The 16,992-nt window shown below is 40.7% G+C and overlaps 1 protein-coding gene across 3 annotated transcripts in view; it reads left to right on the plus strand.

Moving 5' to 3' along the window:
- The window catches only part of ETF1 (eukaryotic translation termination factor 1), a 31,695-nt gene extending 16,820 nt beyond the window's left edge, over positions 1–14,875 (plus strand). For 2 of the 3 annotated variants that reach the window (XM_026001343.2, XM_072728466.1), the window contains 9 exons: positions 2,885–3,060; positions 3,586–3,725; positions 6,491–6,629; positions 7,384–7,574; positions 8,981–9,110; positions 9,874–10,029; positions 10,394–10,458; positions 11,946–12,093; positions 12,591–14,875. In XM_026001343.2, coding sequence (XP_025857128.1) covers positions 2,885–3,060; positions 3,586–3,725; positions 6,491–6,629; positions 7,384–7,574; positions 8,981–9,110; positions 9,874–10,029; positions 10,394–10,458; positions 11,946–12,093; positions 12,591–12,673 — 1,228 coding nt within the window. In that variant the 3' untranslated portion in view covers positions 12,674–14,875. Of the gene's footprint in view, positions 1–2,884; positions 3,061–3,585; positions 3,726–6,490; positions 6,630–7,383; positions 7,575–8,980; positions 9,111–9,873; positions 10,030–10,393; positions 10,512–11,063; positions 11,303–11,945; positions 12,094–12,590 lie in introns of those variants that run through there. The other variant, XM_072728467.1, reaches the window with a different exon arrangement.
- Positions 14,876–16,992: the final 2,117 nt, after the last annotated feature.

Consider the following 16,992-nt stretch of genomic DNA (forward strand, 5'->3'; position numbering starts at 1 on the left):
AGATAGGCAGCCTGTCTGCTTATAGAGAAAACCTGTCAAGAGAACCTGTGGTATTTACCACTAGGAGGAAACTTTGAAAGGGCAGGGTCTTCTGTAAATGAGGTCCCTTTCTATCACTAATACTGAGGAAAAACAAATTTGCGAAATTAATTTTACTGTATATAATACAGTTATGTATATTATATAATATAAATTGGTTCAATTTATAGGTAGCTATTGTAAGAAAGCCAGCTATTAGATATGGGGCTCATAACTTCCTATATATATGTATTACAGAGTTGGTTCTGTTCATATTGCCACTCTTCCTAATAATACTGATGACCTAGTTTTTTTATTTATCTATTTTTAAAGTAAATAATCTCTATGCCCAACATGGGGCCCAAACTCACAACTCTGAGATCAAGAGTCCCATGCTTCACCAGCTGAGCCAGCCAGGCACCTCTAATTACTCCCCTCATCATTTAGGGGCAGGATGGGGTTTTCCTGCTTTTGTTGTTTTAAAGATTTATTTATTTGAGTAATCTCTATACCCAGCAGGGCTCAAACCCACAACCCCAAAATCAAGAGTCGCACTCTCTTCTGACAGAGCCAGCTGGTCAACCTCTTAATTAGGCCCTTTATAAAGGACACAGCATACTGGTTTCTTAAGAGTTATGCAACAATCACCGCTATCTAATTTGAGAACATTTTTATCAACCCAGAAAGAAGGTTCCCCATACCCATATTTGTTTTCATTTCTCTTGAGCATATACCTCAGATCGTATGGATGGATTGGCTGGATCATGTGGTTAACTGTTGAACCTTAAATGATTAGCAAGTATTGTCTCCCATTCTGAGTTGGCTTTTTACTTTCTTGATGGTGTCCTTTATCTTTTTTTTTTTTTTTTTTTTTTAAGATTTTATTTATTTGCAAGAGATTGAGATAGTGAGAGCTCGAGCAAGGGAGAGAGGGAGAAAGCAGGCTCAGCCTGGGGGCTTGATCCCAGGACCCTGGGTTCACAACCTGAGCCAAAGGCAGATGCTTAACCACTGAGCCACCCAGGCACTCCTGATGGTGTCCTTTAAAGCATAAAAGTTTTTAATTTTAGTAAAATCTTTAAAAAAAAAATAAAGTGGAACTAAAAAAGGGACGTCTAGGTGGCTCAGTGGTTGAGCGTCTGCCTTTGGCTCGGTGCGTGATCCTGGGGTCCTGGGATTGAGTCTCCCATCTGGCTCCCTGCATGGAGCCTGCTTCTCCCTCTGCCTATGTCTCTGCCTCCCTCTCTGTCTCTCGTGAATTAATTAAAAAAAAAAACTTTTTAATGTATCTTCAGATAACGTAGCTAAAAAAGATGTCATTGGCATCACCATCAGTTAGAAGTGGGTGGCTACTCCTAAGGGTCCATCCATGTGGCAAGGCCTTGGTAATAGTGTCTGTCCTCCATAGTTCAGAGTTTGGTCCTCATTTTTCATTCTGGAAGCTTAAAAAGCTTGAATTTGTTTAAGCACCCAGAATTGACCAGGTTCTTAGTGTATGGTATGTGTCTGTGTGTGTGTGCACGCGCGTATCTTCTCAAAATCAAAAGTGATTAATATGGGGATCCCTAGGTGGCTCAGCGGTTTAGCACTTGCCTTCGTCCCAGGATCAAGTCCCACACCCGGCTCCCTGCGTGTGGCCTGCTTCTCCCTCTGCCTGTGTCTCTGTCTCTCCCATGAATAAGTAAATAAAATATTTTTAAGTGATTAATATGTAAAGCACATTTAGAGATACACATAGATGTGTGTGATTTCTTAATTGGGAATATGTGTGAATTCCAAGACACTCCCATTATCAGATTACTTAGGGTGCTAAATTAGTGATTATAAATTCATAGTGAGCCTGGAATTTAAAGGGGTTAGGGGCAGACAGGATAATATTCATTTGTTATTTCATCTGGGCTTGGTAAAAACTGGTTACATCATCCTGTGACAGCTTCTCCCACTGGTTCTTCAGTGGGAAGATTCCCACTGAATTCCCAAGATTCTAGGCCTCTACCATGGACTCTGTCAAATTCCAGCCTGTTGTCACCCCCTAATGAATGTTTCTCTCTTGGCCCTTGAAGAATGAGGTGTTTCCCAAGCATCTCTTAGAGGGCTTTTTCTTTACATAGCTAAAATTCATTCATATACTTGAGTACAGGGGCACCTGGGGAGCTCAGTTGGTTAAGCGACTGACTTCAGTTAGGGTCATGGTCTCAGGGTCCTAGGATTGAGCCCAACATCAGGCTCCCGATTCAACAGGGAGTCTGCCTGTCTTTCTCCTCTGCCCCTCCCCCCTGCTTGTCCACACACATGTATACACACACACTCTCTCTCTAGCAAATAAAATCTTTATTTAAAAATAAACGGGGGGCAGCCCTGGTGGCTCAGCGGTTTAGCGCCGCCTTCAGCCCAGGGCATGATCCTGGAGACCCGGGATCGAGTCCTGCGTTGGGCTCCCTGCATGGAGCCTGCTTCTCCCTCTGCCTGTGTGTCTGCCTCTCTCTCTCTCTCTCTCTCTCTCTCTCTCGAATAAATAAATAAAATCTTTAAAAAATAAAAATAAATAAAATAAAATAAAATAAAAATAAACAAACATGGGACACCTGGGTGGCTCAGTGGTTGGGCGTCTGGCTTTGACTTAGGGCATGATCCTGGAGTCTTTGGGATCAAGTCCCACATCGGACTTCTTGCATGGAGCCCGCTTCTCCCTCTGCCTTTCTGCCTCTCTCTGCGTGTCTCTCATAAATAAATAAATAAATAAAATCTTTAAATAAAATAAAACAAATAATTGAGTGCCTACCATATTCTGAACGATGATAAACATGAATTTAAACTCATCACTAATGTGGTACTTGAACCTCTAATGTTATTCTTTCTTCCACAGCAATGGCACAAGCATGATATCATTGATCATTCCTCCCAAAGACCAGATTTCACGAGTGGCAAAAATGTTAGCAGATGAGTTTGGAACTGCATCTAACATTAAGTCACGAGTAAACCGCCTTTCAGTCCTGGGAGCCATTACATCTGTACAACAAAGACTCAAACTTTATAACAAAGGTAATCTAGAGCTTAATCATTTTCCTCCTCTACTTTATCTTGGTTATATTTTCCACTGTGATCCTGCCATGATGCCTTTGGTTACTAATGTTTTTGTTTTTTTCAGACATCTATCAGCAATGTCCCTTCGGCCTTGGAATTTAACTTTTTTTTTTTTTTTTAAGTTACTTTTCTTTAGTAGTTAATTAAAGACATAAATCCTCCTTATTAAAACATTTCAGAATTTTTCAAAATTAGGGAAAGGATTCTGCAGGAAAGATTACAAATATTTCTGCTTTATATAAATTAAGTTTTAAAGGAGCCAGGGACATAGGGCATCTGGCTGGCTCAGTCAGTAGAGCATGCAGTTCTTCATCTCCAGGTTGTTAGTTTGAGCCTCGCATTGAGTGTAGAGATTACTAAAAATAAAATTTTAAAAAAATATTTGAAAATAAAGGACCAGGGACAGTAGACTGTTGGAATATTTTCTGTTAATTGAGGAAAATTAGCTGCGGATTTAAGTAGAGAAATTGTGTTTTTTTGCAGTACCTCCAAATGGCCTGGTTGTTTACTGTGGTACAATTGTAACAGAAGAAGGAAAGGAAAAGAAAGTCAACATTGACTTTGAACCTTTTAAACCAATTAATACGTCATTGTATTTGTGTGACAACAAATTCCATACAGAGGTAAGAAGTTCAAACAGAGAATATTGTCATCATTCTAGAAAGAAACCACATACCCATTAGAAGTCATTACCAATCCTCACTTCTTTCCCACCCTCTCAAGACCTCTCACCTCAAGGCTATGACTGATCTTTACTGTCTCTAGATTCGCTTATGTTGGGCATTACATACAGTGGGTAGCTTTTTGTGACTGGTTTCTTTAACTTAGCATCAGTACTTCATCCCTTTTTGTTATGAAATGATATTTTGCATTTTATGTATCTGTTCATGATTTGATGGGCATTTGTGTCATTTCCACTGTTTGGCTATTAGGAATAATGCTGCTCTGAACATGTACACATTTTTGCATGACCGTGTGTTTTCATGGAGCAGGGGCAGGTGTATGCTTAGGAATGGAATTTCTTGGCAGCCCTGGTGGCTCAGCAGTTTAGCGCCACCTTCAGCCCCGGGCGTGATCCTGGAGACCTGGGATCAAGTCCCACAGCAGGCTCCCCGCATGGAGCCTGTTTTCCCTCTGTCTTTGTCTCTGCCTCTCTCTCTCCTCTCTGTGTGTGTCTCATGAATAAATAAATAAAATCTTTAAAGAAAAAAGGGAATGGAGTTTCTGGGTAATGTAATTGTTTAAGCTTTTGGAGAATCATCAGACTGATTCTAAGTCATTGTACCACAAGGCTGGCTATTAGCAAAAAATAAAAAGACTTTACTTTGATTGTGACACACTTAATGACATAAGCATTTAGCATGTTTGAGGAAGTGCTAAATTGGGTTTGGAGAATTAGTTAGAGGTAAAGATGTAACTGCCTACCTGATCTCCATCTCTCTCTCTCTCTCTCTCTCTATATATATATATATATACACATACATATATATACATATATATACATATATATATGTATGTATGTATATATACACACATGAACTTGGTTGTATTTCTAGCACCCTTAGTTATCAGCTCACAAATGATAAAATCTTTAGGACTATAAGAGCTTCCCCCCCACCCCAATAAAACTTTTGAGTGACAGAGCTGCCATAAGATAAAATTTTAAGGGTGGAAAGGAAGCCTCATTAGAGTGACCTAAATCAGTCAACAGTAGAACAATCAGGAATTCACAGCTGGCTCCTAGTTCAGTCTTTTGCTTTTCATCGACCTAGGGAAAAACCTCTACAGTGGAATTAGAACTGACATTTGTCGACACAGTTTACAATGGATGATTTCTGCTAACTTGACAGGAAGTCCAGTTCCAGTTGAATCTTGGTTTGTTGCATAGATGGTTGAGATTGTTCTCTTGGCTATCTTGTCAGTCTCCTTCTGGGAGAAGCTTCATTGGGAAGGCTCTTATCTAGTCCCATTACCTGTATCTAGTTTCATGAAAGCAGATTTTAAGTCTTGTTAATTTAAATGCTACCTGGTATGCATATTATTTAGCTTTAACTTATTAAGCTAGTTTCATTAGTATTTCTAAACCTTAACTCTTACAAGGTACTGTTTAATCTTGTTAGCTCTGTTTATTTTGGCTTTTAATTGATATATTGAAAAGTACATATGAATGTGACCTACTGCACAACACAATTTATGTTCTGTGTAATCAGGATGATTATACAATCTTTTTTTCTTTTTTAAGATTTTATTTATTCACAAGAGACACAGGCAGAGGGAGAAGCAGGCTCCATGCAGGGAGCCCGATGTGGGATTCAATCCTGGGTCTCCAGGATCACGCCCTAGGCTGAAAGTGGCGCTAAACCGCTGAGCCATCCGGGCTGCCCTGATTATACATTCTTATGAGGGATAAGTATTCCCCAATGAGAATTCCTGAAAACCTAAATTAAGCTACCAAACACTGTGACATAATGTGTATAACATTCATGTCTTCATGCTAATGATCAGACATGGTTTGGTTAAAGATTGACCCTTAATGATTAATCTGCTTTCTGGTCAATTCTTAAAGGAAATTTTCTTCCTTAGTTAAAATGGAATGGATATTTCTTAGCTCCAGAAAAGCCTGGCATCTAGCAATTAGTCATCTATCAGGTGTAGACTCCCATCATGAAAACTCTTGCCCAGGACTATTTAAATATTTGCTCTTTCAGGAGGCAGAACCATGGGGTTCTGTGTTATATGTTAACCCAGAAGGAGGGTTTTCCCCCATAAAACCCAAATCATTTAGCTATATAATACCTTTAAAAGAAGATTGAGTTTTATATCCTGATACCATTAAGGAGGCTCAAGACATAGGAGTTAAATGAAAAATTTCCAAACTAGATCTTTCTATAGACTTTGTTTCCGGGTTTTTTACTCATATACTCCTACTCTAGAGTTGATTTACAAGATACTCTTTGCTATGATGAATACTGCCTGTTGATGCTGGGCTTTTACAGGAAGTCAGCTTTTGGAGGTTAGACTTATTTTCTTAAGTTAGACTTCTAACTGTTATGTTCCATGAATTTCCATCACTCTAAATTAAATCAAAGACTAGAATGAACCTGAATCCTCTATCTCTGTTGGGTTTGTATTCATGGGTCCAGGTCAGGTTTGTTGAAAGGCTTCACGTCAATATTGTTGGGTTTTTTTCCCTGCAGCTGGTTCAGAATTGTACATATGGGTTACATATTTATAGCTGAATTCCAAATTATTCCATAAAATGGCTTTTCTCTAAGTATTCATACCATTCTGGGTGGGGTAAAAGGGCTAGTATACCTGCTTTTGGGTTTTGTCTTTACCCTAGCAAAGCTTAGGTATTTATTGTGTGGTACTTATGTTTGCTTTTCAGGCTCTTACAGCACTACTTTCAGATGACAGCAAGTTTGGCTTCATTGTAATAGATGGTAGTGGTGCACTTTTTGGCACACTCCAAGGAAACACAAGAGAAGTCTTGCACAAGTTCACTGTGGATCTCCCAAAGAAACATGGTAACACAAGAAGAGAACACAAGCCCATTTTATCTGTGTCTAGCAATAAAGAAACAAATAGTACTGTTGACCCTTGAACAACATGGGAGTGAGGGGCACTGACCCCACACACACATAGCTTTTGTTGAAAAATCAGCATGTAACTTTTGGCTACCCAAAAACTTTACTAATAAACTATTACTGGGAAGCCTTAGCATTAACATAAACCATCAATTAACACATTATATATGTTATATTATACCATTTTTTTACTATATTTTTAAAGTAGGGAAAAAATATTTTAAAAATCATATGGAAGAGGAAATATATTTACAGAACTAGATTGTATTTATTGAAAAAATCCATATATAAGTGAACCCACACAGTTTAATTCAAACCTTTATTATTTAAGGGTCAGCCTATAGGGGCGCCTGACTGGCTCATTTGGTTGAGTTTGCAACTCTTGGTCTCCCAAGTTTTGAGTTCAAGCCCCACATTGGGGGTAGAGATTAATATATTTTTTTTTTAATAAATCCAGGTGATAGGAGAAACATCATGAAATGACTCATGACTGTGGCTCCTTCTTTTGATAAGATAATTAAACATTTTAAGCGGGTAACTATTACCAGTTTATGCCAAACATTTAGTTAAGGAAATAGTAATTTTTCTCTTTGTACTTTTGTTGGGTAATGGCATGATTGCTTAGTTTTTATTTAGCAAGTTATTTTTATGTTTTTAATGATTGCCCTTTCTCCCCCCACTTTTTGTGTCAAAGGTAGAGGAGGTCAATCAGCCTTGCGTTTTGCTCGTTTAAGAATGGAAAAGCGACATAACTATGTTCGGAAAGTAGCTGAGACTGCTGTACAGCTGTTTATTTCTGGGGACAAAGTGAATGTGGCTGGTCTTGTTTTAGCTGGATCAGCGGACTTTAAAACTGAACTAAGTCAATCTGATATGTTTGATCAGGTAAGTGAGAAGTAGATGCTTTGTTAATTACATTGCTAGGCGGTAGTAAGTACGTCTTTTGAGTACTGGAACACGTGCATCTCTTTGGGTTTTCAGATGATATATTTCGTGTTTAAAAACCTAGCTCTGAAAAACAAAGAAAAAAGAACCTAGCTCTAATTGGCAGAATTAAGGTGTTTATTAAGAAACACCCCCACCCCACCACCCCACCCCTGGGAATGCCTGGGTGTCTCAGTAGTTAAGCGTCTGCCTCCGGCGCAGGTCATGATTCCAGGGTCCTAGGATTGAGTCCCACATTGGGCTCCCCACTGGGAGCCTGCTTCTCCCTCTGCCTATGTCTCTGCCTCTCTTTCTCTGTCTCATGAATAAATAAGTAATAAAATCTTTTTAAAAAGAAAGAAAAAAAAGCATTCCCCCAGGGTTATCTGGGTGGCTTAGTCGGTTAAGCATCTGCCGTTAGCTCAGGTCATGATCCTAAGGTCCTGGGATCAAGCCCCACATCATGTTCCTGAGCAGGGAGTGAAGAAACATTCTCTTATACTTTTCTCGGTATTTTTTCTCTTTTAAAACCAGCCATTTTAGATAGAATCATTCTGGTTCTATGGTAGCTCCTAGTATAGTGGATAATTGGCCTCCAAATGAAGTATGATTTCAAAGAAACTAAGGGCTGATTTTTCTGATTTATTAGTAGAGGTAAATAAAGCATTAAAACTCTTAGCAATATGACAGAGCTGATTAGCTGACTTGATCCAGAAAGATCTTTGGTTTATGACATGGGCTGGGACATAATCACATTTCCAAGGTGCTCTATTAGAGAGGGAGCAGCATTATGATAGAAGTCTCAACCAAAATGGTGGTGTACGCTACCAACTTAGATAGCAGGAACAGTCTCCTTTATCCTTACTAAGAAACTTAGTCTTAAAAAAAAAAAGAAAGAAAGAAAGAAACTTAGTCTTGTTGATGATTAATGAGTTGGTCTCTTAAAGGTCTAAATGAGTATATGAATAATTGGCTGGGGAAGTTTTATCCTCGACGGTGTTGCTCATGGAGATCTGCTCGTGAATAAACTGGGTTCTTACCCTATATTCTCCCTTTTCAGACTTCAGTGTTCACAGTGCTTAGCTTTGCATGCCATTAAGAAGTGGGTGTTAGGCAGCCCCAGTGACCCAGCTGGTTTAGCGTCGACTTCAGCCCAGGGTGTAATCCTAGAGACCTGGGATCGAGTCCCCACATCAGGCTCTCTGCATGGAGCCTGCTTCTCCCTCTGCCTATGTTTCTGCCTCTCTCTCATGAATAAGTAAATAAAATCTTTAAAAAAAAAATCGTGGATCTTGGTAAAAGAGTTTTGAAGTACTAATGATGCTGTTTTTTTTTTTTTTTTTTTTTTTAATGTATATCTTTGTCAGAGGTTGCAATCAAAAGTTTTAAAATTAGTTGATATTTCGTATGGTGGCGAAAATGGATTCAACCAAGCTATTGAGTTATCTACTGAAGTCCTTTCCAACGTGAAATTCATTCAAGAGAAGAAATTAATAGGTATCAGTGAAATACAATTTATTTACTTCCTCTTTGAAATGTTTTTATCTGTATATTTGTGTGTACGTGATTTTATGTATGTAACAAGATGGTGAAAAGGGAAAAGTTAGATTTAGCATTTGTATTAAAAACTTCTTCAGGGCAGCCCCGGTGGCTCAGTGGTTTAGTGCCTCCTTCAGCCTGGGGTGTGATCCTGGAGACCTGGGATCGAGTCCCACATCAGTCTCCCTGCATGGAGCCTGCTTCTCCCTCTGCCTTTGTCTTTGTCTCTGCCTCTCTCTCTCTCTCTCTCTCTGTCTCTCATGAATAAATAAATAAAATCTTTAAAAAAAAAAAAAAACTTCTTCAGTGGAACCCATCTTTTTTAGTCATGGGTTCTAATAAATGTGTTCACATTTCTATTATTTCTACCCTTTGGCAACAGGAACCAAACTTCAGTCTTATTTTGCAGATTATCCCTTGTAATAGAGTGGTAAATAGAGGCCCTTAATTAGAGATTAATCTGGCCATTATTTGGCCTCGTTTCTGATTTAACAGCACACATATTTTTCCAAACAGTTGTGTTTTTGGTCCAGCTCTTAACCTCTTGAGTCAAATTCTAGAGTCTTGACTAGAGTAGTAATAATTTTTCACTGACTTTTGGCACATAACTCATTTTTTAAGGTTTGTTTTTTTTTTCTCTCTCTCTCTTGGATTTTGAGCAAGAAAGTCTGTATCTACAAAGGAAACCTTAACATATGTATTTACCTCTCCCTAATCACAGGACGATACTTTGATGAAATCAGCCAGGACACGGGCAAGTACTGTTTTGGAGTTGAAGATACACTAAAGGCTTTAGAAATGGGAGCTGTAGAGATTCTAATAGTCTATGAAAATCTGGATATAATGAGATACGTTCTTCATTGCCAAGGCACAGAAGGTATGTGAATTAGAAAATAAAATAAGACTGCTATTTGTTAGTGACCTCTGTGTTCTGGAAACCTTGGGTGGCGATTTGGAAGAGGTGGCTTCATTTTTCATAAATTGTTTTGCTTGAAGTGATAAATGTCTGCTTAAGACTTAGGTTTCCTGAGAACAAGAATTGTATCTTGAATGTCTTTGGTGTTTACTTATGGTAGGAGCAGTGTACATGTTAGCCATTCAGTGCATGTGGACTAATGTTTATGAAAAGAAGGTTTATGGGAGTTCAGAATCCCTTTCACCTAACCTGACTTATCTCATGAGACTTAGATCTGTTACTATATGAGAACCAGGTTAACACCCTTTTTTCCCCAATACTACAGAGGAGAAAATTCTCTATCTAACTCCAGAACAAGAGAAGGATAAATCTCATTTCACAGACAAAGAGGTATGTGGTTGTTTTCCTAGTTTGGTGATACATGCATGAAAACATAAATCCATGTTAGAGGGGCACCTGGGTGGCTCAGTGGTTGAGCATCTGCCTTTGGCTCGGGTCATGATCCTGGGGTCCTGGGATCGAGTCCCACATCAGGCTCCTTGTGGGGAGCCTGCTTCTTTCCCTCTGCCTAGGTCTCTGCCTCTCCCTCTCTCTCTCTCTCTCTCTCTGTCTTTCATGAATAAATAAATAAAATCTTTAAAAAAAAAAAATCCATGTTAGAGCACTGGCAGTGTAGAGTATATGCCTTAGGAAACTGAACTTCATACTGTTGGCACTTGGGAAGTGCCGGGCAACAGGACGTGGTCAGCTCTTTTCTCCAACATGCCAGTCTGATTCTAAGAAAGGAGGCTATGCCATAGTTACTGTTGCTTGGTATTTTTAAAGTAGTTAAGCATTTTTTTTTTTAAGATTTTATTTATTTATTCATGAGAGACACAAAGACAGGCAGAGGGAGAAGCAGGCTTCCTGCAAGGAGCCCAATGTGGGACTCAATCTCAGAACCCCAGGATCATGCCCTGAACTGAATGCAGACTCCCAACTGCTGAGCCACCCAGGTGTCCCTAGTTAAGCATTCTCATTCTTGAAGTAGTAGAGAGGAAGATTTGACTGACTAGTCAAATCTCTTTTGCACTGTGAATCTGCCGCTTTCTTCACTGACTTTATCAGCTCTTAGACTGAAACAGCTTCTACAGGTTTGGTCTAAATGCCATCACCATAGCTTAAAGTGTCGTCTGCTCAGCACAGATCCCTTAGGGGTCGTAGCTTCCTCAAATTGTGTCTTGAAGGACTTTGTTTTTTACAAAGCTATTCCCAAAGCAGTTCTGTTGTGTCTCTTCTGGGTTGTTAAACGAGTACTGCCTAGAGACACTTCACAACAGTCTGACTCTGAAACAACAGGAACTAGAAGCTGAAAAACTAAGTGTGTGTTGACATTTCATCACTAAACCAGAGACTTAGGAGGAATGTTATTGGAAATAGAACTGTCCTGGGCAGCCCTGGTGGCGCAGCGGTTTGGCGCCACCTGCAGCCTGGGGTGTGATCCTGGAGACCCGGGATCGAGTCCCACATCGGGCTCCCTGTGTGGAGCCTGCTTTTCCCTCTGTGTCTCTGCCCTTCTCTCTCTGTGTCTATGAATAAAAAAATAAAATCTTAAAGAAAAAGAAAGAAAGAAAGAGAGAGAGAGAGAGAGAGAGAGAGAGAGAAAGAAAGAAAGAAAGAAAGAAAGAAAGAAAGAGAAAAGAAAGAAAGAAAGAAAAAGAAAGAAAGAGAACTATCCTATCAGAATTATGTCACTAGAAACCAGAACTCATATAGAGAGTTGTACACCCACTCAATGAGAGGGAGAATGAGAATGATGGCGGATGGGGAAGCTAGGATCACTAAGTCTTGATACATCTTGATCCCATTTTTTCTGTATCTCATGGTCACCCTTGTAGACAGGACAAGAACATGAGCTGATTGAGAGCATGCCCCTGCTGGAGTGGTTTGCTAACAATTATAAAAAATTTGGAGCTACATTGGAAATTGTCACAGATAAGTCACAAGAAGGATCCCAGTTTGTGAAAGGATTTGGTGGAATTGGAGGTGAGTAGCAAGGAAGGAAGTTAAAGTCCAGGGTCTCAGGTCAAAGCTTTATTGTCCCCAAATCAAGTTATTTCAGGCAAGGTGTGCTTATCACCCACCAAGGCAGGTGGGTGGAGGCAACACTTGGCATGGTCTCGGGTTCCTTGGTTGGGACCCTTTTCTTAAGATTGATTTATTTTAGAGAGGAGGGGGAGTCTGCATGCATGGTGGGTGCGAAGGGGCAGATGGAGAGACAAACTCAAGCCTTCTCTGTGCTGAGTGTGGAGCCTGACATGGGGCGCAATCCACCATCCTGAGATTACTACCCAACCTAAGCCGAAACCAAGGGTCAGGCATCCAAGCGACTGTGCCATGCAGGTGCCTTATGGTTGGGACTATTTTTTATTACCATCTCTTTGTTTCCTGTAATTCTACAAGGGAATTGGGCTTTCCTTATCGAAGCAAACCCTCCCCATCACAGGAACACAGGTGATTTACTCTTTGATTTGCTTCCCCAGGTATCTTGCGGTACCGAGTAGATTTCCAGGGAATGGAATACCAAGGAGGAGATGATGAATTTTTTGACCTTGATGACTACTAGGTAGTCGACATGGGTCCGGCAAAATGTGCCTCACCCTCCAGCATCCAACCCAAGGAGCATACCCATGGTGGAATCCAAACAGATCCCTGCCTTACAATTGGAACATTTCCAGAACTTAATCCATGAGCATTGGATATTGAAAAGAAAACCGAAACAAAACGAGACCCAACCCTACACTTTGGTTTGTCATGGTGTCAGCGCAGCAGCCTACAACTAAGTTCCTAAAATCCCACTTTGGACTAATTTAAAAAAGAATCCCAGTTTTTACTTTTACTCGATGGTGAAATTGGTTGCTCTTGTATTTTATGAAAAAAAAAATGATTTTTTTAACCTTCATACATAGAATCAAAAATACTTTAACTGCTGTAAACCTTCAAAAGTTAATAGAAATGAGATCATACTGGTTTGTTTCTTATTTTGATTGGAGAAAAATTAAATTGCTGCATTTCGCAGTGACCCATTTACATGGCATTCTCAGCTTAGACTGCATAAGAAGAAATACACGCGGTGAAATGTCGGAACCATTTCTCTCTTGGTCTCTGTTTAATGTTGAAAGGGTGAGCTAATAGGAGGCAATTTCAACTTCACTCCCTCACACTACTCCTCCCCCTCCAGACTGTCAGTTTCAAGGATGCAAACTGCATTGCAAAGTCAAACTGACACATGAAGCATTTGGGCCAAGTACACTGTTTGCTTCCATCTGTTTTGCAGTTGCATTGACAAGGGTTCCCATAATCTTAGCCTACTAGAAACCAGTCTGGGATGGATATGATGGGGCTTCTGTGCTATTGCTGGGATTGGGAGAAATAAAACATGCAATTTAAGTGGACGCAAAGAAATTTAAAGAATATTTTATTTTGCTTGGATCTGTCCTTGGTAAAAGGGAGGTGGTCGTGTTTTCCTTGTGTTGGATGGCATGAGATTATGTGAATGTTTTGATTTTTTTTAAAATGAACTGCAAGGTTTTTCACAGGAACGACTGACAAGACATGTATGACTGTGCATGTAATTATAAACCCCTGGCCTCCTGGTGGGGTTGGAGCATCTGTTTCAAATATGGGACTTACAAGCACCTCTCATATGAGAAATTATGGGAGGGGGGTGGGGGGGGCAGGGGTGGGAAGGGATGGGACACAGCTTCTGGCACCAAGGACTTAACTATATGGTGGATCCAAAAGTGGGCCTGAAAACCTGAAGCTTATGCTTCACAGCTGGGCTCTAAGTGGGACTTGACCCCAGCTGGCATGCAAGGTCATGGCATGCCCGAGGTGGTGACAGTGAATAAAGTGTATAGGATGTGCCCAGTGGTAGCAATGGAAAAAAGTATACCAAATGGACTTTGAAGGACCAAAGGTTTTAAAAGTCAATTGGTATCATTCCCACACTGATAGGGTAGTGGGGTGCATTTGGTTTTCAAATTGGGTACTTTTAACACTTTAGTGCCTGACTGCTGTTCTTCACTGACTTGACTCAGTCACTCGTAGCTTTATTGGTCTGAACCAGCTCCTTGTTCCCAGGTTGCAGACCTGCCTATCGTTCCAATAATCCTGTTTCACTTGAATGAAGGGAGTATGTCTTAAATGTAAAGCTTCTGGTTCTCACACTGTACTCTGAGGTCCAAATGACTGTCTTTCAATGTATAACCTGATGTGTCAACCCCCAGTGAGAAGAGTCAATTCTTTGGTATTCACCAACGTGGGAGGCTTCACCGGAACAGGCTTTTGCTTTGGGCTCTGCTGTTTGTTTGCAGAACACCCAAGAGCGAGCAAACATGCTCTCTTCACAGCAGTACCTTAGGGTTTTGCCATTGTAAATGGGTCTAATGTGATATGACAAGACCAGAGAAATTGGATGTAAATTTACATTTTTGAATATGCTTGTTGTTTCACATGATACATTTAGGGTATGCAGCTCCTTTTGTAGTTTTTATTTTTACTATTTAAGTTTGGAAATGATGCCAAATTTTTGTATTTCTTTAATCAATGTGTTCTCTTTGGTGATATATATTGCATTATATATTGATGTGTGTATCAATATATACTGATATGTATTACACTTACACATACAAACACATAAATAAGAGGGGGTGAAAACCGTAGCCTTTGCATTCTCTATAGCCTCTACAGAGAGATCCTAAGCAGCGAAATCTTGGTGTTGTGATGTACAGAAATGGAGAAGAGTATTAAACCATATTTAAGAATATACTTTGTGTGCTTGAGATTCTTTAGGATTGTTCCCTGGCGAGGTCTGAACCACAGAGTATGAGTGAGCTCTCCAAGGTGTGATTCTAGTTGTCTTTGTTGCATTTGCCTTTGGAAGGATATATGCAAAAGATGCCTGAGGTCATGATCCCAAAGTTAACATCAGAAGGTGAAGGTTCAAGTTGCTGGGGTGAAACTAGTCTGTAGCTTCCTTGATTCCACATGTCCACCAAAGGGAAACCTGTCCCTTTTTTAAAAAGCTGTTTCAATTTACATTATCCCTGTAACTCAAGATTTCATGGAGGTAGATGGTGTGCCCACTGTATAAGTGATGAAACAGGCCAAAAAGTTTAAGTAGCAGCCCTGCAGTAGTGAAGCAAAATTTACCCCAGGCCTAATTCCACAGTCGATCTTTTTCTACATCTAGTTACCTGTGGATGGTCCAGATGGAAGAGCAGAAATTAAGCCTCCTTGTTCTCCCTTACTTGGTATACTGGGTAGGAGAGTAATGACTTCATCCAAGAGCCAAGCCTTCCAGATCGGGTCAAGAGAAGAGAATTCATTTGCTTTTCCTAAAGAAAGGTGCTTAGAGCTATCTGGTGTTTTAGGGGGCCTGGTTTAAAAAGGCAAGGTGTGATGCATGCTTTGCTCTCCATATTTAAGGAAATGTATTTCACAAAATTGACCAGTAATGCTGCTTCAACATATTTTTGCCTATTTCCTCACCCAATTTAGATGAGAGCCTTGATGAAACACAGTCACCCTCTGAGAAGGGGAAGACATGCCAGTGCCTGGTGGAGGTATATAATTTTTCCTAATACATCCCTAGGTGCTGTTTGAAGTCAAAAGTTGGAAGGCAGCACAATGGTGCTGGCTATGTGGGCTGTTGTGTTTGCCTGTCTGGGCCCGTAGCGTTTGCCATCTTTTGTTCTCTGGCTCCAGTTCTCATGTGGTGACGCTCTCAGGCACACTGGATTCAGGGCTGAATGCCAAGGTGGAATTTAAGTCTCATGCCAGCTTCTCCCTTGTTGCCAATTTGAGTGAGCGCCTGCTGGGACTCCCACCTGCCAAGTCCCACCCTGGTTGGGACTCTGCCTCCAGGGACATAGGAAATGACCAGCCAAGGGGTATAGAAGCACTGGATGCCAGAGTTTCCGAGGACATGGCTGAACAACAGGAACCAGAGGTGCATGTGTAAATACTTCACCTCCAGGGTTCTCTCATAATCGACGCTGAGCCCTGTCTGGGAATGCTGTTTCAGGTATAATCTGAAATTGCCTGGCAGGCTCATTCTGGGGCTTACTAAGAGCCAGGTCAAAGAGTTCAGCTGTTAGGACAAACACCCTTGGTTCTGGCTCCATGAGTTGGCCTTGTGATTTCAGGTAAGTTTCTATCCCTCAATTTCCACGTCAGGGTAAGGAAGTCTGAACCTAAGAGGCTTTTCCAGCCTTAATACTATCAGGGTAGCATCATGGTGAGCAAGTCTGATGTCTGACTGGGGTAGAAATCTTGGCTCTGTTAGTAATACTTTGGTAACTTATTTTAATGCCTCTGAACAGCAATTTCCCTACCTGTAATAATGCCTACTCCATAAGGATTGTGAAGGGTGAAATGCATAGTTACAGTGCCTGGCATTTTGCAAGCAGTCAGATAAGAGCTGCTCTGATGGTTCTGCCACTACCAACCTCAGTCCTCTGGATGTAGCCAGGGTGTTTGCACTGGCAACCACGAGGTGGTGCTAGAGGTAAGGATACTGGCTGTGGAAGAACTGTTGTTTATGGTGGGGAGATTTTTGTCAAACAGTAAGAGGTGCCTGGGACAGCTTGCTTACCCTTAAAAGTTTTGAGAAACAGAGGGGGCAAACTACTAAAGGATGGAGTGAACAAGGAGAATGCAGGAGTCTCAATCTGGACTTTGAGCTACCCATCTGTAAAGTAACTACAATCACCATCATTGGTTGAATAGTTGCCAGACCAGAGCTCTTGTCACATGCATCATCTCATTGATCCTTAGAAAAAGGGATCCCTGGGTGGCTCAGTGGTTGAGCCCCTGCCTTCTGCCCAGGGCGTGATCCAAAAGTCCTGAGATCAAATCCCAGATCAGGCTCTCTGCATGGAG

The sequence above is a fragment of the Vulpes vulpes genome, chromosome 12 (genome assembly GCF_048418805.1).
Source record: "Vulpes vulpes isolate BD-2025 chromosome 12, VulVul3, whole genome shotgun sequence".
NCBI classification, from domain to species: Eukaryota; Metazoa; Chordata; class Mammalia; order Carnivora; family Canidae; genus Vulpes; species Vulpes vulpes.